We start from the raw sequence: 20,403 nt of genomic DNA on the forward strand, positions 1-20,403 counted from the left end.
AGACGGGGTCTCACTATGTAGTTGAAACTGACCTGGAACTCACTATGTATCCTAGGCTGGTCTCGAGCTCACAGCAATCCTCCTGCCTCAGCCTCCCAAGTGCTGAGATTACAGGCATGCGCCACCACGCCCGGAACATACACTGATTTCAGTTTAATGCCTTATGCATGACCTATAACTTTGGGTCTCACGTGTATTTCTTGTTTCAAAGAATCACTTGTTTATCCTCTGTGAGATGCATATATGGAGGGGCCGAGGATTTAGTTCAGTGGTTCCGCCGCCTGCCTCGCAAGGTCAAGGATCCCAGTTGGATTCCCCGGTACAAAAAAAAAAGGTGAATATATGGAGGGAAGTTTCATATTGACCCTTCAGTTGTCTAGTGGTTTCTTTGATTTTCCAGCATCCCTCTTCTTTGAGTACCTGGTTTGAAAATTTTTATTGCTAAGCATTTATTTACCTATAAGGTAAAATTCAATAAGTCCTGATTTTGTTACATTTTAGTTGTATATCATTGCTTAGTCAGGAGTACTTGGCATGCAGCTGTCCTCACAGGAGTCACAGCTGATTCGATGTCACAGTTCATGGCCTTCCGGAGTCAGGTGGTGGGGCCCTTTTTCAAAAATTTAAATATCCTTGTCATTCATAATTAGTTTTCATTTTTACCTTGTGTTTTCTTATTTCCAATATTCTTATTTCTTTTTCTTTCAATATTGGTTGTATGATTTTCATGAAGCCGAATGTACTTTTTTAGCATATTTCTTATATGCTGTGTATTGTAATACATTTTTTTCAAACTTTAACGTTTTGTACAAAATTGTCCCATAATTCTAATATGTCTACATTTATTTCTTCACTTACTGTTGAAATAATAGGTTATTTAACGACATACTTCTCAAAAGGATGTGCTTGCAGTGAGAAAGTAGCCCAGTGGTGGAGCTCATGCTCGGCGTGACCGAGGTCCGGAATGCTTCCCACCTCACTCACTGACGACAGACATAGGGTTTCCAAAGATCTTCCTTCCCTATAATTTCTAATTTTTGTTTATTACACTCAATAAAGTACTTACATTTTGCAAATACAATATTTTTATTTGGTCATACAGCATACAAAAATTTCATAAGGCCTAACAGAATTTATTATGACTCCCTATTTGTTCTCTGTTTGGGGACCATTCAGAAAGTATCTGCTGTGTGGTTTCAGAATATTAAGTGCATTAGAAAAATACTTGCTGCATTGCATTTGTGAAGTCCTTTGAAATTTACAATTGCAATCAGCTATTTATGCATTAATGATTAAAATATTTCAGAACTCCATGAGATTGTTTTTTAGTACTTAAGTTCCAGAAAATTTTTGCTTTTATACTGGTCATGCAGTAAAATAAACTCAAGAAAAGATGCTCATTTTGACATTGAAATTGTGATTTTCTTGCTTTAGATATTTTAGAAGCTGTTTGTCTGTTTGTTTGTTTTTGTTTTTGGGTACCGGGGAACAAACTCAGGTCCTCTGCTTGCGAGGCAGGTGGCAGAACCACTGAGGTAAATCCCCGTCCCCTAGAAATGTGTTTTAAATGTATGGAACTCTTCCTACCTTCCTGAATTTTCTGTACAATGTAAAGTTTGATGTCTGGACTGAATAGCAGTACTATAAAGATAAAACATGTAAACCCATGCATTCAAAATATGGCAGTCATATATTTTGTAAAAGAGAGGAAATAACTATCGTGCTTTGATTTTGTTATAGAAATGACTGTGTGAGCATCATTTTAAGTCAACTTGTTTTTTGTAATTGACAAAGAAAAATTCCTTCTCCATCTTTCCTGGTGAACTGGAAAGTGGAAGCGCTTGAGTTCACCATTTCATTCCGTTTGTGTCCCAGTGGAGGACAGTGTGATCAAAAGCCTAGGTGTGTGCAGCTTCGGACCCGACGGATGCTCTGAGAGCCCGCAACTCTGCCGGAAGAGTGAGTTTCACTGTGTGTCCCCCGGTCCCCGCCATTACCTCTCGGGCCAGGCTCCTCTCTTCCCTCTTTGAACACACTTGGCACACGGTCGAGAGTCCTGCTCTAAGGTACCTAGTGCTCTGCTACGTGAGCAGCGTTCCTCTTGGTTCTCCGTCCTGTATCTTCTCAAAGGAGAACACGAAAGCCACTTCTCTCCAGGAGAGCGTAGGATGTTGCACCACAGGTAGGAGGCGTATGCATTAAGTAGCTTAAATGTCTGCCTTGTCTCTGATGTTCTATCCGGTCCTGCTTCTGATGGTGAGCAAGGTTTCTGTAGACTGCTTCTGAGCGTCTAGGGATTTCACATTTACGAGTGTACTGCTTTGTTAGCTGTGCCCAACCTGTAAATGATTTTATTTTCCCATTCTGGCATGTGGGCAAGCAAGCATGAATTAAGTTTCTTTTCATGTGGGAATTTAGTGTTTATATATTTTAAAATTAAGTTTATTCTCAAAAAGGTTTTGGTGGGCTGGGATTTAGCTCAGCGGTTCCGCAGCCTGCCTCACAAGGTCATGAGTTCAATCCCCTGATACCAAAAAAAAAGCTTTTGGTGAGATGTAACAATAATAATATATATGTCCTAGGAACTCTCAGAAAGTATAACAACTGGGCCTTCGGGCAGATTTAAGAGTGTCCAAGTGAAACCCTATGAGACTCATCCTTGGTTTCCCTATTTATTGTGCCATTTCATATAAATTTACCGTGTGAGTCCTATAGAAATTGCGCAGGAAAGCGTTACATGAGGTTTCTTCATCTCACTGTGTTTCACATGTGGTCATACCTGTGTCACGGTTGACATTTTTTCAAGTTTACTTTTTATTAAATGTGTAAGGGAATCATAGTTTATTCTTACACGACATGGATCATTTGATTCATACACAACAGCATGTGTGTTTTCTGGAATTGGCATGAGTCACCTGTGTATAGAATATGTAGTACACTCCCAAGAGGAGGACATGGCTGTGGGATGTTCCATGTGATCCTTCATGTTGTGCTTAGTGTACTTACCGGTATTATCTTTCCACAATCCCACTTCCTCTGCCCATTTCGTCAGACAAGGTTATGGATCTTGTTTTTTATTTGGTGTTTTCTCTTGAGGTTTCTATGTGTAACTGTTTGTTTGTTGGTTGGTTGGTGGGTTGGTTGGTTCTGGAGATCGAACTCTGGTCCTTGTACTTGCGAGGCAGGCAGCGGCACCATTGAGCTAAATCCCCAGCCCCTTTACTGTTATTTCTTAGGTGTGTATTTTTTTGTTTTTTGTTTGTTTGCTTTTTGTTTTTTTGTTTTTGGTAGTGGGGCTCGAACTCTGGTCATTGCACTTGCAAGGCAGGCACTGGAACCACTGAGCTAAATCCCCACCCAAGTGTTTAATTTTAGTTGGTACACACATACACAGATTCTGTTTATGCCAGTAAACTGTCACTGCAAATAGATTTTTCATTTCTTGTGTCTTTTACTTCTGATGATTTACATAGGTTGCAATTTTTCCCTTTAATTCTGTGGGGTTTTTTTGTTTGGTTGGTTGGTTGGTTGGATTTTGAGACAAGATCTTATTGTTGTTCAGGCTGGCCTTCAACTTCCTATGTAGCCCAGGCTGGCCAAGAACTCACGGTGATCCCCCGGCCTCAGACTCCCAAGTGCTGCGATTACAGGTGTGCGCCAACAAGCCCAGCTCTCGCTCTAATTCTGATAGCTTAATGATTTTCTTCTAAGGAAACACTTTTTTTTTTTTTTTTACTTTCAAAGGATATCTCAGGGTGAATTCGAAAAGTGTTCAAGTTTATCTTTTGCACTTCAAGAGGTAATTTAAGTATGAGGCATATGAACAATAAAATACCTTTATCCTCCTGCCTTGTATCTTAAACAGATTGTGACTTGTGCCCCTTTGTGCCATAAAAATTCTATCATGAATAACTATTCTGTTATGGCTTCTATCTAGATATCTCCCCCCGCAGTGCCTCCTGCGATCACAGGTGGGTTTCAGAGGGAGCTGGTTCTGTAGTGTCTGATTCTGGGACTGACTCCCAGTGTGATGCTAGGATGAAGGATGTGAGTGCTACTAGCCGGGTGAAATACACAGGGCAGAAGGAGGCTTGCTGTTGCCACTTTCCACTTACTGCTCGCTGCCGTCCCTGTCTTCAGCCTGCCGTAGACTGCGTGCTCTCTGTGATTCCCTTCTTCCATTCCACCCTGCCTTGGAGCCAACGCGTCATACACTGAAACCTCTGCACACTGTGAGCTGCAATAAACCTTTCAGCCTTTAATTTTTTTGTTTGTTTGTTTTTCGGTCCCGGGGATTGAACTCGTTTTCAGTCCCGGGGATTGAACTCGAAGTGAAAACATAATGATTCCTTAGTTTCTCCTTTCGTTATCAGAACTGCTTAAGTTCCCACGTATTTGTGGTCAGTACATTTACGATGCATTTTCACCGTATGAGTCTTCCCCCATTTGTCTCTCTCTGACACCACACTTCAGGTAACTGAAGCATAGGTCACTATATGTTCCTTAATCTCATTTCATTTTCCTTAGACACTCTCTGAGAAGAACTGTATAATTTTCTCCATTAGCTATCCAAATTTTGTTTTATAGGTTTTTCTTATTGCTTAATTAAGGCTTTGGCTATGAAACCAGGTTGAAATTTCAAATTACCGTCTGAATAGAGCCAGGGAGGGAAGAAATCAATTCCCTAAATATTAAGGCCAGAGGGCTGGGGATTTAGCTCAGTGGTTCCACCGCCTGCCTTGCAAGCGCAAGGACCCGAGTTTGATCCCCAGTACCAAAAAATAAAAATATTAAGGTCAGAAAAATGACATTTTGTACAATCAGAGTAACTTCACGTACTTGTCTACCTTACTTTTTTTACTTGGATTCTAATTTTGTAGGCTCCTTCTGTGAACCATGCTTGAGAGGCATTGTACAAAGAAACTGGGGCTGACCCAGGTTCCCCTTGCATAGTTACATTAGCAGTGAATTCCAGTGTAACATGAAAATTCCTGTATGACGTGTACATGTGAATGGACAGTTAAGTGTTTCATGACTGAGACGTGAAGGAAACATTCGGAAACCTCAGCCTCATATGGGCTGTGTCTGAGGAGAGATGAGATGTTCCATGTTGTGAATCTCATACTTCTTCCTGGAAACACGTGTCTGATGATTTAGGAGGCACTGACCTTCGAGGATGTGGCTGTGAACTTCACCCAGGAGGAGTGGGCTTTGCTGGATCCATCCCAAAAGAAGCTCTACAGAGATGTGATGTGGGAAACCTTTAGGAACCTGGCTGCCATAGGTAAGGAAGATATCGTTTTCTCACGTACGCAGTCAGTGTTGGTTTGTGCTCAACAGTGCACTTTTCTTAATTGGAAGGTGGAAACGTTATAAGGCATCTTGTAGGCGTGTGCACATCTTTCAGTGACTAACTGGAATCTACTGAGTTTGGTATAACACAGTAAGTCATTATCATATTTCTGTTCTACACTTTAGGAAGACATTCAGATGACCAGCACATTGAAGATGAGTACAACACTTGCAGGAAAAGTCTAAGGTAATTTGCACTCACAAGAAGAATGCTCCTCAAGTGTCAGAATATGAAAACCAAGGCAACTACACAGACAGCACTTTGTTCAGATTTCTTTCTTTTCACAAACTTTCTCGAAGGACTTACCTGTATTGACCGTCTCTAATCTGACCATTGAGTATTTGAAACATTCCAATGTCTGAAACATAGGTGGAGCTGACATTATACCACAATGGGCATCTTCGACTCACGTAAAAGGACCAACCCCAGGAGTGGTGGCGCCTACCTGTAATGTCAGCGCTTGGAAGGCTGAGGCAGGAAAATCGGGAGACCTCTCGAGTTCATGTCCACCCCTGGCCACATAGTGAATGGAAGGCCAAGCTCAGCTGCAGAGTGAGACTCTCTCAAAAAACAAAAAGAACATGTGGCAGGAATTTAGCTCAGTAGTTCCACCCCCCCGCCTTGCAAGTGCAAGGTCTCAAGTTCGATCTCCAACACCAAAAAAATTAAAAACCCCCAAACGACAAATAAATGATGTTCCACACTCCAAAGTAGAGCTTTCATGAAGTAGGTTGTATGTACATGTTCAGGGAGAATTAAACCAAATTCTGTGTATACATTGAGAGCCAAGTTCTAACTGTATATACATGTGTTTTTAAAAGATCGCTTTCATATCATAGAAATTAAATAAGCAATGCTCATCTTGAGATAGACACATTTCAGATTTTTAAAAATTGCTAATTTCGGGCCAGGGATTTAGCTCAGCGGTTCCGTGGCCTGCCTCGCAAGCGCAAGGACCTGAGTTCGATCCCCGGTACAAAAAAAAAAAAAAAATTGCTAATTTCCTGGATATATTCAAAATCCAAATGAATGCCTCTGTTTTTATCATAGTTTCAAGCAGTCCTCCAAAGCAAACAGTCCATTCATGTTCCCAAATATTAGAGGCTGTACCCTTATATTATCGGTGGGACTGTCAGTGTGGTATAAAATTTACAGAAATATAAATAGAGATTGCACAGAAAAGGAAAACTAGGAATTCCATTTTTTCCAGCTCTCCTTGTACTGTGTACGTTGCCCCAAAAGGTGAAGTGCTCCTATCACAGTGTTGCATAAAGACCCATGTGAGCTCTGGAGAAAGCCTAAGTGCCCATTCACAGATAGGTTGATTAAGGAGATACAGGATAGCGGGGCATAAAGGGGAATACTTGGAATCCAGGCACCCTGGGAAGCTGAGGCAGGAAGATCATACATTCATGCTCAGCCAGGGTAATTTAATGATTGATGAGAAGCCTGTGGATGTATCTCAGTGCTAAATCCTTGGGTTCAATTTCCAGCACTGAAAACCCTGTGGTTCTACACACAGTGGAATAGTACTCGTCCAACAGGAGAAGGAAGTGATGTCATTTGCCAAATATGGATGGATCTAGAGCCCATAATGTTGATTAAATCACTCAAGCACAGAAATTTCCATATCACAAGTTATATTTTGCATGAAAATGCTACAAATGAATGAAGCAGTAAAACAAAAGTGAGTGGTAGAATAAAAAAGGCAGACATTTTGGGGTGGATGAAGACGGGGGAAGCCAGAGGGGATAGAGTTATAGACGAAAAGGTTTAAAAATCTCTGTGCAGCGTATTTCATAAAGGTGTACTCCACTCCCTCAAAATGAAGTTGAGTAGTGTGTATTGCAAATGTATCCGCTGTGAACTCACAGGTGAATCCTTCTGTTGTGGTAAAAGCTGTTTCCAAGCCATCCTCCAGCGTGTGCAGTAAATTCATGATGAAATATTCTGAGGGGACGTCAGAGCAGATCTCCTCATGGTAATTCAGTACTACAAAGTCACTTTTCAATGTGATTGGTTGTTCTGTTACTTTTCCCTTCTACAGAAGTGAAGAGGGAGAGAAATCCTGTCAGTATAAATTACGGTACCAAGGTGGAGAAGCTGTTGTTCAGACTCCAGATACGAATGCGCACATGAAACTTGTTCATATAAATCCAGGTGGGAGCCTCTCCTGTAGAAGGCACCTGACTGGTCCTTCCTCAGCAGATGGGCCCATCACAGCCGACGCTGGACTCAAATCACCTGAGCAGCAGGGATTTCAAGGAAAGCTGTCTAACTGTAACATACATGGAAAAACCTGCATAAAACTTCAGTCATCTCAGAAATATGCAAAGACTCCTCCTGGGGAGAAACCCCATGATCATATGCTAGGCGGAAAATCCTTCCCTGATTGCACTGAAGAAAGTACCGTTGAAATGAAGCCATTTAAATATAAGCAAGATGTGACATCATTCATTACACCCAGCAGTGCTCAGATTGGAGAGGGAAGTCACAGTGAAGTGAACAGATACACATGTGTAACATGTGGGGAAATTTTTATTTCTTACCATGATCTTAAGATACATGAAAAAGGTCACACTGGAGGAAAAAAGTATGTAGTTAAACACTGTGAAAATTTCTTCACTAACAGCAAATCAAGTGACAATCATGAAAGAACTCACACCGGGGAGAAACCCTACGTATGTAAGCAATGTGGGAAAGCTTTCAGAACACACAGAGTTTGTCAAGGACATGAGAGGACTCACGGTGGGGAGAAACCCTATGTCTGTAGGCAATGTGGGAAAGCTTTCAGCAGACAAGGTAATTGTAATCGACATGAAAGAGTTCATTCTGGGGAGAAACCCTATGTATGTAAGCAGTGTGGCAAAGCATTTAGCACACACAGTGATTGTCAGATACATGAACGGAGGCACACAGGGGAGAAACCGTATGTATGTAAGCAGTGTGGGAAAGCTTTTATCACTCATAGTGCTTGTCAAAGACACGGACAAACTCACTCTGGACAGAAACCCTACATATGTAAGCATTGTGGGAAAGCGTTCAGCACACATGGTGAATGTCAAACACATGGACAGACCCTCACTATAGAGAAACTCTGTGTAAGTCAGCAATGTGGTGAAGCTTTCGGCATAGGTGGAGATTGTCAAAGAAATGAGCAGACTCACGCTGGAGAGAAACCCTACGTATGTAAGCAATGTGGGAAAGCTTTCAGAACACACAGAGTTTGTCAAGGACATGAGAGGACTCACGGTGGGCAGAAACCCTATGTCTGTAGGCAATGTGGGAGAGCTTTCAACAAACTAGGTAATTGTAATCGACATGAGAGAGGTCATTCTGGGGAGAAACCCTATGTATGTAAGCAGTGTGGCAAAGCATTTAGCACACACAGTGATTGTCAGATACATGAACGGAGGCACACAGGGGAGAAACCGTATGTATGTAAGCAGTGTGGGAAAGCTTTTATCACTCGTAGTGCTTGTCAAAGACATGGACAAACTCACTCTGGACAGAAACCCTATGTATGTAAGCATTGTGGGAAAGCGTTCAACACACATGCTCATTGTCGATTACATGAACGGACTCACACTGGTGAGAAACCCTTTGTATGTAAGCAGTGTGGGAAAGCTTTCAGCACACGCAGATCTTGTCAAAGACACGAGCACACTCACACGAGGCAGAAACCGTATGTATGTAAGCAGTGTGGAAAAGCTTTCAGTACAGGTGCTTACTGTCAAGCCCATCAACAGAGGCACACTGGTGAAAAACCCTATGTGTGTAAGCAGTGTGGGAAAGGATTTATCACTTGTAGTTCTTATCAAAAACATGAAGAAACTCACACTGGGAAGAAACCCTACGTACGTAAATACTGTGGGAAAACGTTCAGCACACATGGCAGTTGTGAAATACACGAAAGGATTCACACTGGAGGGAAACTGTACCTATGTAAACAAAGTGGGAAAGGTCTCAGCCCTGGTGCATGTCAAACACATGAATGGACTAACACTGTAGAGAAACCCTATGTACGTAATCAGTGTGGGAAAGGTTTCAGCACAAGTGGAGAGTGCCAAACGCATGGGGGGACTCAGACTGGGGAGAAACCGTACGCATGTAAACTGTGTGGGAAAGCTTTCAGAACACACAGAGTTTGTCAAGGACATGAGAGGACTCACGGTGGGGAGAAACCCTATGTCTGTAGGCAGTGTGGGAAAGCTTTCAGCAGACTAGGTAATTGCAATCGACATGAGAGAGGTCATTCTGGGGAGAAACCCTATGTATGTAAGCAGTGTGGCAAAGCGTTTAGCACACACAATGATTGTCAGATACATGAACGGAGGCACACAGGGGAGAAACCGTATGTATGTAAGCAGTGTGGCAAAGCGTTTAGCACACACAATGATTGTCAGATACATGAACGGAGGCACACAGGGGAGAAACCGTATGTATGTAAGCAGTGTGGCAAAGCGTTTAGCACACACAATGATTGTCAGATACATGAACGGAGGCACACAGGGGAGAAACCGTATGTATGTAAGCAGTGTGGCAAAGCGTTTAGCACACACAATGATTGTCAGATACATGAACGGAGGCACACAGGGGAGAAACCGTATGTATGTAAGCAGTGTGGCAAAGCGTTTAGCACACACAATGATTGTCAGATACATGAACGGAGGCACACAGGGGAGAAACCGTATGTATGTAAGCAGTGTGGCAAAGCGTTTAGCACACACAATGATTGTCAGATACATGAACGGAGGCACACAGGGGAGAAACCGTATGTATGTAAGCAGTGTGGGAAAGGTTTTACCACTCGTAGTGGTTGCCAAAGACATGAAGAGACTCACACTGGAAAGAAAACCTATATATGTAAGCATTGTGGGGAAGTGTTCGGCACACACAGATCTTGTCAAAGACATGAGCAGACTCATCGGAATAAAACCATGTGTATTTAAGCAGTGTGGGAAAGCTTTCAGCATACAATTCCTGTCAAACACATGAAAGGACCCACTGGGAAGGGAAAAGAAGAATATATATATATACGTCTGTGTGAGTCTTCCAACACAACAGGGTCAAAAGATGAACAGTCCCCGCTGGCAAGAAGCCATATGTATGTGGGCAGGGTGGGAACACTCAGGAGACAGAATTTGTCAAGGGCAACAGAGGACTCAGGGTGGAGAGAAACCACATGTATGTGAGCAGTGTGGAAAAGCCTTCAGCACATTCAGTTATTGTCAAACATGACTGGATTCACACTAGTGCAAAACCCTATGTAAGCAAGGTGGGAAAGTTTTCAGCACACAGGTGTTGTCAGATACCTTTTCAGACTCGTACTGAGGAGAAATCTTGTTTATGTAAATGGTGCGGAACAGCTTTTAGCAGAAACCAAGATTGTCAAATTCATGTAGGGAACTCATATGGGGGAAATCCCTAGGTATATATTGGTAGCCCTAATATTTTGAACAGTGTACCTAATCATAACAAGTTAGTTATGCTTAGACGATTAAATTAGCCATCATGTGGGCAATATTATAAAAGCTCTGTCTCAACTGTTTACTTCTTTTGGCTTTTTAAGAAGTGTTTCCCCATGTAGTACAGGCTGGTCTCAAACTGGTGGCAGTCCTCAGCCTTACAAGTGCTGGGATTACAGACTTTCACCATCTCTCCTGTTAAAAAGTGTGTCTGTTTTACAGTGAAATGGTAAATAACCTGTGTGCTTCATGACGTATTACTACATTGTAGAACATAGCATTAGTTTTTACATGATGAAATACGGGGCTAATTTTATTACAGCTCACTTATAATCAGTTCTTTATCAAGACTTTGTGTAGTGCGTTCTGCTATTTCAGCCTGAGGAAACATGAAAATAGAGGTAATTCTTTCCTGAGCATATTTATTTCCTACCATCTTAGCGTAAAAAAAAAAAAAGTCTAGTGCTACCGGTGGTTTGTGTCTGTAATCCCACCCGCTCAGGAAGCGCAGGTTGACAGTGGAACCTGTGACAATGAAATATGAAGTGCTGCAGGTGTAGCTCAGTTTATTAATATTCTTTGTGTAAACCCTGTGTTTTATCTGCCAGGCATCGTATCCCACGGCTAATCTAGCACGTGAAAGACTGAGACAAGGGGATCCCCAGGACATCTAGACTGTTCTGGACTATGTAGTGAGTGTAAGCCAAGCCTGAACTAAATAGGAAGATTCTATCTAACCCCTCACACACAAAACGTGTGTTACTAAGCAACAGTAATAGTCTGTGCTTAGGTAAATGCTTCAGTTTTGTGTTAGAATGTAGTCACTATTTGTGTGATTACATAATTGTTACTACTACATTTCATCATTGTTTCCATTCTTCCACAATTTTCCTCTGATCTTACGGAGAAAACCTAAGCACAAACACCGGTCTTCACCACAGCCGTCAACCTCACAGTGATCATTTTTCCCATGGTGAGGGGCACACGTTGGCATGGGTCCTTCCCACATCACAGACATGAAGTTCAAATGGACTTCACAGGACTGGTGATCTTGTGCACCTTAGAGAAACTGAAGACCACAGTGTGAACAACCTACCATGTACTAGCCCAGAAAGCATTCCTGTGTACATACAATAGAATCAAGATTATTGCATGGATATTATCAGATCATAGGGCAATGACAGAAATAAATGTCAACAATGTATAGAAACTAAGGGAACTCAAGAATACTATCTTCTATAAATGAGTCTCAGAAGATATTGAAGTAAACATTAGTTTCTAGAGTCCAATTATAATAGCAATACAACATAACCTATAAGGCAGAATGAAAGCAGTGATACCTGGGCAAAACATACATGGTTCAAACCACTTAAATCAGGAAAACCAAATAAACTCACGTAAATAACCTACCATTGCATCTCAGGTTCCTGGAATAACAAATCCGAAGTTCTGATGAGTTGGGAAATTGTAAAGGGAAAAGTGGAACAGAATAAATTGAGACTGAGAAACACAATGATTCAAAAGGTGTTTGTTTGAAAGAATAAACAAAATGGACAGTATCTTAGCCTTGCTTTCTGCTTTGATCTTTATAATTTCCTCCCTTGCACGAGATTTGGCTGTTTCTTCTTCCTGTCTTTCTAGGAGTTTAAGATCCATCATTAGGTTGTTTACTTGAGCTGGATATATTTTCCTTGTGTGGGCATTCTCTGCTATGAATTTTTCACGTAGAACTGCTCGATTGTGTCCCGTACATCCTGTATGTTGTATTGCCATCACTTATTTGTAAAAACTTGACTAATTTCTTTAATTTCCTCTGTGACCCATTGATTATTCAGGAGAGTAGTACTCAATTTGCATGTGTTTGTGCATTTCTTAGGAATTCTTATGCTATTGATCTTCAGCTTAATTGCACTCTGGTCTGATAATATACGTGGGATAACTTCAACTCCTTTGCATTTATTTAAACATATTCTATGAGCTAGTATGTGGTCTGTTTTGGAGAATGACCCATGTGCAGCCAATAAGAATGTATATTCTGATTTTCTGGGATGAAACGCTGTAGACATCTATTAAGTGCATTTCTTTAAAAACTTGGTTCAGTTCTAGTATTTCATTGTTGATTTTTTTGTCTCAATGATCTATGACAGTGGGGTATATAGGTTCCCCCACTACAATAGCATTAGTACTGATTTGGTTTTTCATGTCCCTTAATACTTGTTTTGTATAGTTGGGGGCACTAATACTTGGTGCATATATATTCATGATTGTCATCTCTTCCTTTTGGATTGTTCTCTTCACAAGGATATAGTGCGCTTCTTTGTCTTAACCAGTTTTCGTTTGAAATTTACTTCGTCTGTGAATAAAATAGGTACCCCTGCTTTTTCCTGGGCTTCTGTCACATGGAGAACTGTTTTCCGTCCTTTCACTTTTAATTTGTGAGTGTCTTTTTGAATTATGTGTGTTTCTTGTATACAACATATTGTCAGATTTTGCTTCTTACTCCATTCTGCCAGTCTGTTTCTTTTGATTGGTGAATTGAGGCCTTTGACATTGGTGATTATAACTGATGTGTATCTACTTATTGTCATGTTATTCTCCAGTCGGTGGCTCTTTTTAATCCCGCCTCCCTTCAGTTCCTTGCCTAATTGATTTGCTCTGTTGGGCCTCATGGTGTTGTGACCTTCATTGTCTTTTTCTAGAATATTATTTAGAATTCTGTGTAGTGCTGCTTTGGTATTCATAAGGCTTCTCAGTTCTTTGTCGTGTAAGTATGTTATTTCCCCATCCATTGTAAAAAAGTTTTGCAGGATACATCAGTCTAAGTTGGAGGTTGTTTTCTTTTAGGGCTTGAAATACCTCACTCCAGGCTCTCCTCGACCTAAGGATTCGTGTTGAAGTCTGGTGTGATTCTTAAGGGCTTTCCTTTGCATGTGATTTGTTTCTTTTCTCTAAGTGCTTACAATATTTTGTTCTGTTGGTTTTTCTGGGATTTTGAGTATTACATGTCTAGGTATGGGTTTGTTTTTGTGTTTTTGTTTTTATCTTGGATAATTAGAGTCCTATGTGCCTCACTTATTTGTATGTCAAATTATTTTGCTCTGTTTGGGAAGCTTTCTGTCATTGTTTCTATGAACAGTTTTTTTTTTTAAATGTCATTTATACTTTCTCCTTCTACTTCCTGGATCCCTATCAGTGTTATTCTTGTTTGCATCATCTAGGAGTTATTGGATCAATTTCTCATGATCCCTTACTGTGGTTTTTTGTTTTTTGGTTTGGTTTGGTTTGGTTTTTTGTTTTTTTTGAGACAGGGTCTCACTATGCAGTTGAGACTGACCTGGAACTCATTGTGTAGCCCAGGCTGGTCTCCAACTAGCAGTGATCCTCCTGCCTCAGCCTCCCTAGTTCTGGGATTACAGGTGTACGCCATCGCACTCAGCGATCCCTTAATGTTTTTAAGAGATCTCTCTTTTCATAGTCACTGACTGCAATCCTATCTTCTATATCTGAAATTCTATCTTCACATTTGTTCATTCTGCTGTAAAGCGCTCTATAGAGTTTTTAATATCCTGGATATCTGTTTGACATGTTTTCCATTTCTTTCCTACACTGTGCATTCATGGCTTCTATCGTGGTCCTGAACTCATCTTTTTTGGGGAGGGGGTCTGTTTCTGTTCTGGAGTCTCTCTAATCATGTCTTTCATTGTGCTCACCATCTCTAGTTATCTGAGAAATTATTTCGAGTTTTTCTAGAGCCTGATTGATCTGTTTTGTTACTTCCTGTGCTATGAATTCAGGGTGTCGTGGTGGCTCATTGTCAGACTTTTCCACCTCGTTTCCCACAGAATTTGCCATTGGTGAATTAGGAGTCTATATCTGTGCCTTGCTGAAGTGTTTTCTTATTTTTATTTTTGTTGTTGGTCTGTCCTTGGTTTAATTCCTGCGTTAGTACCTCGATCTTCCTGATACAGCTGCTCTTTAGGTTTTGAGTCTCTAATGACTCAGAGACACTCTCCTTTTCATAATATCAGGAAGGACAACCGATTAAATTAATCACAACCCTTTAACCCAATTGATACAATCAGCAACACAGCAGCATCAAGCACAGCTTAGAAATTGACAATTTGTGGTAGTTATTAATCTATCACCTTTAACCATGTGAATTCAGTCAAAATTGAGGACCAGCCCAAAATACACTTACAGTAAATAAACTCTTCAGTATAGCAACTTTGCCCTTCAGGGTGGGGAATTAGACGGAGGTGGGAGGTGAGGAATAGTTAGAGAGATATGAGAAGGTTTCAAGTGAAGCCGGAAGGCACAGGTTGATCACACAAACCCTAGGATACTGTTGAAGACAAGAGGGAAAGATAGTGCTAGATGAAAGACAAGAATAGAACAACAGTAATAGGAAAGCTATACATTGCACTCACTTTCCTTTGAAACTAAAGACATTTGAGAGAATGAAAAAAAATCCGAATTAGGGCAGGAAGAGGAACAAAAAGGGAGATGAAGACAATGTGGAGGAGCAAGAGATTGAGGGGAAAAATAAGAAAATGGAAGAATTTGAAGAGTGAGAACAAATAAAAATTTAGAAATAAAAATTAAAAATGAGTGCTGGGGATTTAGCTCCGTCATTCTGGTGACTACCTCGCAAGTGCAAGGACCTGAGTTCAATCCCCAGTTCCAAAATAAATAAATAAATAAAAATAAGCAAAAAAATTGAAGGGCCCCATTCAGGGTGTATCTGCTGTCACAACTGACAATGTGGGCACAGTGCAGAACTAAGTCAGTCAGTCTCAGCAAGCCAACGGCAGACCCCCGAGAGTCAGGATGAATTCGGGCTGCAAGGCCCAAGTTGAGCTCTGGACCTCCTGCCGGGTTAAACTCTGTCAGGCTCTACAGCAGGTTCCAGCTGCCCTCCTGCAGATGGTCCAGTTCTTATGGGAGGTGGTGATTCTTTGGATTTACCAACTACGGAGATCTGATGTGCCTTTATTGCAGTGGTTCGCTCCCATTCTATGTTCTGGAGCTCAGTACAATGTCCTTTATGACCACCTGTGCCTCTGCAGTGTGGATCCAGGTAGCAGGAAAACCAAGAGGCCTGAGAGCACAGGAGGGGTCGCTACAGGTTGCATCTGCACGGCTGGGCAGTCCTCTCTGGTTGGCTCCCATGAAGGCCCAGGGTGCTGGGGGCTGGGGAGGCAGCCTAGCTCTGTATGTTAGCTGGGTAGTCCTCTGTCATAAATACTTGTGATCATAGCTCCCCTTTTCAAGACTTTTTTCCCTTTTCAGTAGTTATATCCTAATTCCTTGATCAGTTGGCTCTCTCTCCATGTTAGCGTAACTGCCCAAGGATGAAGTCCCTCCCAGCTTGCTGCTGCTATTTATTTTGCCCAACGTGAGCCCATCCACACATGGATGTTAAAAAACTCAGCTTTCCCAGCAGGCTGCTGGAATCTATTCCTGATTTTAGCCCCTGATGTTTTTTTAGTCTCTGTTCACCGGAATAAACTTCTTTTTCACACAAAAACCTGTCTCAGTCAAGTGGTCTCAGATGCACCATTTATAACAGGTATCATGCTGAGCTTCTTTGACACCTCATGAATAACCCATTTTTTGGCCGGGCATGGTGGCGAATGTCTGCAATCCCAGCACGTGGGAGGCTGAGGCAGGAGGATCACTGTGAGTTCGAGACCAGGAACGGCTACATACTGAGTTCTAGGTCAGTCTCATAAAAAGAAGAAAAAAAAAAAGTCTACGTTCTTTAGTATCCACTAGACACAGTCCTCAGTGAATGACTACCTGTTTACTGACTGTTTGGACCCAAGACTGAGGCTTGCTCTTTAGACATGCAATCCACCACTTGGATTTATGACTTCTCAGGACAGTAATTTTTGCTGATTGTACTGCAAGTAGATAATTTCAACTTTATTTCATTTTTCTTTGTAGTACTGGATCCCAAAGTTATGCAAATAAAGCAATCAGCAAATTGAAATTTACTTTGTTTTGAATATTGAAATGTACACACTGTAGTTTCTCATTTAGCAACCAATTCAGTTAGTGAGCTTTTCTCACAGGACCATAATTCCTTCATTAAATGACGAATATCCACTACACTTGTAATTGTTTTTGCCATGAATAATTTATTGTATTGTTTTCATAACGTTATATTTCCATGATTCTTCCTATATTCAAGTGGACTGAATCCACTTGATTAGGACAGCACAATGTAGTAAAAAGGCAGATGCTAACACGGCAGGGCAGCTGCAGTGGGGTTATCAACAAAGGCAACGTGGGTCTCTGAGCAAAGCCCTCCTGGTGGGATGCAGGTCGGGACGCGAGGAAGGGGCCAATGCACCGTGATCCTGACCATTTCTGGATGTGAACAGAACGAAGAAAAGACAGACACGCAAGTAAAATACACAATTATAGTAAGATTTCAATATCTTTATGTTGTTTTGCTTTTTTGAGACAGTCTTGTTATATAGCGCAGGCTGGAATTGAACTTACTCTATAGCCCAAGGCAACCCTGCCTCAGCCTCCCAAGTGCTGAGATTATAGGCCTGTGCCACCATACCTGGCTCCTCTTTTAATTTGGTAGCGAAAAGAAAATCTTACAAGTCATTCCTCAATAGCAACAGGACACGATTCATTGGTTTCAAATGCACATGGAAGATAATTTTTGTTAGTGCGTACTTTGATTAATTCCACTATCTTTGTTTCCACCCATCCTCTTCCTCTTCTCCAACTGTATACTGAGAATATTTTCAAAGACAGATGCGTAGTCTGAACCACAAATCTGAGTGAAATTAGTGGAACTCAAATTGTAAAATCTATTTTCCACGTCAGCAGGAGAATATGTTTAAAAACTGACAGTTGAGCTATCACTAAAGACTGTAGAGACTTTAAAAGGACAATGGGATAAGGAAAGAGCATAAGCAACTTAAGTCCAGCTGGTTGGTTTCCATGATCAGAACCAAGGACTTTGCATTGCAAACCACAAGTCCCCTCTAATGTACCGAGAAACGCGCCACCCTTTTCCTGTGACACTGGTGCTATCAATCGCCTTCGATTGTGACTTTGAATTGAGCCGGAGAATTTAAAGATAGCTGCTTCCCATGTGTTAGGGCCGATCATCCCGGCTTCCCCCAAGCCTCACGGCACCTACTACCTCGGGACTGGGGTGAGCTTGCACCCTTTTTCAAAGTAAAACCCTTGTTGAGATTTCTTGATGTCTGAGTGTTTCATTGTCTGCAGTGAGTATCATGTGAGTCTCAGTGCTTATTTCAAACAGGCGGAAGTAGCAGAGTCCGTTTGAGGCTAGCCTGGACTATGTAAGGAGATGCTCTCTACAAAAACGGAAATAAGCCAGGTCATCAGCAAACCTCGACAAAATAGCGCAGCTGTGGAGGTGGGGTGGGGTGGCTCAGTGGTACAGCGCTTACCTGCATGGGGAAGGCCTTGCCTTTGATCCCCAGTGCTGCAAAAACAAAACAAAATGTCCCATTGTTTGAGAGACTGCAGTCTGGGTTAGACTTCTTCCAATGCAGAAACGTGGTAAGTACGCGTGAGGAAAGTCTAACTACTTTATGAGAGGCAGGAAGCCGAGAGCAGGGACTTGGCCTCCAGGGAGGGGCAGGGCCCAGCTAAGGTCCCTCAGGTCACATCAGCAGGCTCGAGCAGACCCGTAGAAGGGAGGTTTTCAAGTATCCTATACCTCTCACAGCAAGCAGTTATAATCCAGAGTACCACAGTATTGTGGACAGGTAAGTTATTTAGAAATATAGGCAGTCAGACAAGGCCAGGCCCTGGAGAGTGCAGAAGATCAGGACATTTTCTGTGTGCAGATTCAAACTCAGGGCCTCACGCTTGCCAGGCAGACGCTGTGCCTCAGCTGCATCCCTGCCCTGAGAAGAACTCACTCCACCTGTGGTCTGTGCCACATGCCGTGAAGTTTAGGCTTCAAGGAAAGAGAAATGGGAACATCGGCATACTTTCCCTAGGGATGAACATCAACCATTCTTATTCTTTTCTCTCTCTCTCTCTTTTTTTTTTTTTTTGGTTTGGTGGATCAAACTCAGGTCCTTGCACTTGCGGAAAGGCTGACCTAAATCTCCGGCCCAGTAATTCATATTCTGAATAGGCATCATTTACCTTGGGTAGAGGAACAAATCCTGCATAACCTTTTCCTTCCGTAAAAGATCCTCTTTCTTTGTCCTTTTTTTTTTTTTTTTTAATTTGCATCAAACTGAAGACCTTCAAGACAAGTGGAGAGACACTCAGCTAAGTTATTGGCCCAAGACTTTGTATCTTTCAAGTATGCTTGCTACTCAACTTCCCCACTTGATCCCCATTTAATCAATATTATCAAAGTGACCATACTTGTAATCTTATTAGCTGAGCATAGTGTGGTCCCATTTTACCCTGCCTTACCTCCTGGGTTTGCTTTCTAAAAATCACTAGAGACTTACTGTCCCCAGAAACCCACTTTCTAGGCCTTTCTTATGTCTTTAGAGGGAAGCTTTTTTGTACCTGAAACTCAAATAAGGGGGAACAAACTCAGGTCCTTGAACTTGTGAGGCACCCGCAGTGCAAGTAAACTAAATCCCTGGCTGTGACAGAAGCTATTTTTTTTTCTGAAGAAATACTTCCTATTCTTAACCTCCTATGCTCCTAGAATTCATCTTTCAATTTTTGAAGAAATTAACTTGGTATAAGAAATGTCCAGTTTCTTGGGAGGTTCATTTCCCTTATATTATTTGGATGACGTGGTGGTTCTATATCGTATGCCTCCTATCACTAGGACTCCACATGATATTTGCCTTGTAGGAACATTAGTGCTGAAATTGGGAGAATTTGAACCTTTGACTAGGAAACTATTGGGCAGGCAGAGAGTACAGGCTGAGGCCCTTATGTGTCCTGCCTCGGCACCAAGAGTTCTCCAAGTGGGTCAGATGTGGGCTCCATTTCAGCAGCCATCCCGGCCCTCATGCCTGGCAATATGTTTATGTTCAGCATTGAGGGTTGTTTATTATCCTGGATGAAGTCTGAAGTTTGTCTGAGGGAACGGGAAAAGGTTGCTTCTCTTTCGTCTTTGCTCTTTTGCAGAACATCGCTATCACTTAACTCTCGTTTCTCTATCTATATAAGAACTGTATTCCTTTTTGAGGGGGCCATATATTCACATTCCTGAGTGAAAATGAGTAGATGGAGGCAGTGTGAAATCTTCGCAGCGAAGCCTGCCGCCTCCGCCCCACGTACCGACCGTCACACAGCCCGCCCTCCCTCTGTCCACCGCGTGCCGTCCCGTCCCGCACTCACGATGTTTCCGCACATCAGGGGATCGATTCTCCCGCAGGACACCGACCATGACCCTCTGAGCACACGAGGGACCCGGTTCCCAGGAAGGGCACACGGAGTCCATGCATAAAGCGGGGCAGCTCGGGAAAGCCAGGAGGAAACGGCTGAAACGCACTTCTCGGGAGGGAGCTGAGGCGAGAGTCCCGTCCCGGGAGACCCTGGGTCCCAGTCTATCCCGGGAGCTCCACCCACCCGGGCAGGAGCTCCCTTCTCTCCTCTACCTGG

General features: G+C 42.1%; 1 protein-coding gene across 2 annotated transcripts; it reads left to right on the forward strand.

Moving 5' to 3' along the window:
* The first annotated feature begins 4,752 nt into the window (after window positions 1-4,752).
* LOC104851359 (zinc finger protein 345-like) lies at window positions 4,753-12,370 on the forward strand. 2 transcript variants are annotated; one of them, XM_033760206.1, is made up of 4 exons: window positions 4,753-5,284; window positions 5,479-5,539; window positions 7,401-8,706; window positions 9,712-12,370. In XM_033760206.1, exons 1-4 carry the CDS (start codon window positions 5,251-5,253, stop codon window positions 10,303-10,305), a joined length of 1,995 nt encoding a protein of 664 aa, XP_033616097.1. In that variant the 5' UTR covers window positions 4,753-5,250; the 3' UTR covers window positions 10,306-12,370. The 2 variants fall into 2 exon arrangements, with proteins under 2 accessions (XP_033616097.1, XP_010606824.1); XM_010608522.3 differs by having other exon boundaries at window positions 4,755-5,284; window positions 7,401-12,370.
* The last annotated feature ends 8,033 nt before the right edge of the window (window positions 12,371-20,403 follow it).

This window comes from Fukomys damarensis, unplaced genomic scaffold (genome assembly GCF_012274545.1).
Source record: "Fukomys damarensis isolate Sample0158 unplaced genomic scaffold, DMR_v1.0_HiC HiC_scaffold_39, whole genome shotgun sequence".
Taxonomy (NCBI): Eukaryota; Metazoa; Chordata; class Mammalia; order Rodentia; family Bathyergidae; genus Fukomys; species Fukomys damarensis.

Bases quoted from the DNA above. Each gene is read 5' to 3' on its own strand.
- LOC104851359 (XM_010608522.3), top strand. From the start codon at position 5,251: ATGTGGGAAACCTTTAGGAACCTGGCTGCCATAG. The intron at 5,285-5,478 runs GTAAGGAAGATA...TCTACACTTTAG, and splicing joins TAGGAACCTGGCTGCCATAG to GAAGACATTCAGATGACCAG. The intron at 5,540-7,400 runs GTAATTTGCACT...TCCCTTCTACAG, and splicing joins ACTTGCAGGAAAAGTCTAAG to AAGTGAAGAGGGAGAGAAAT.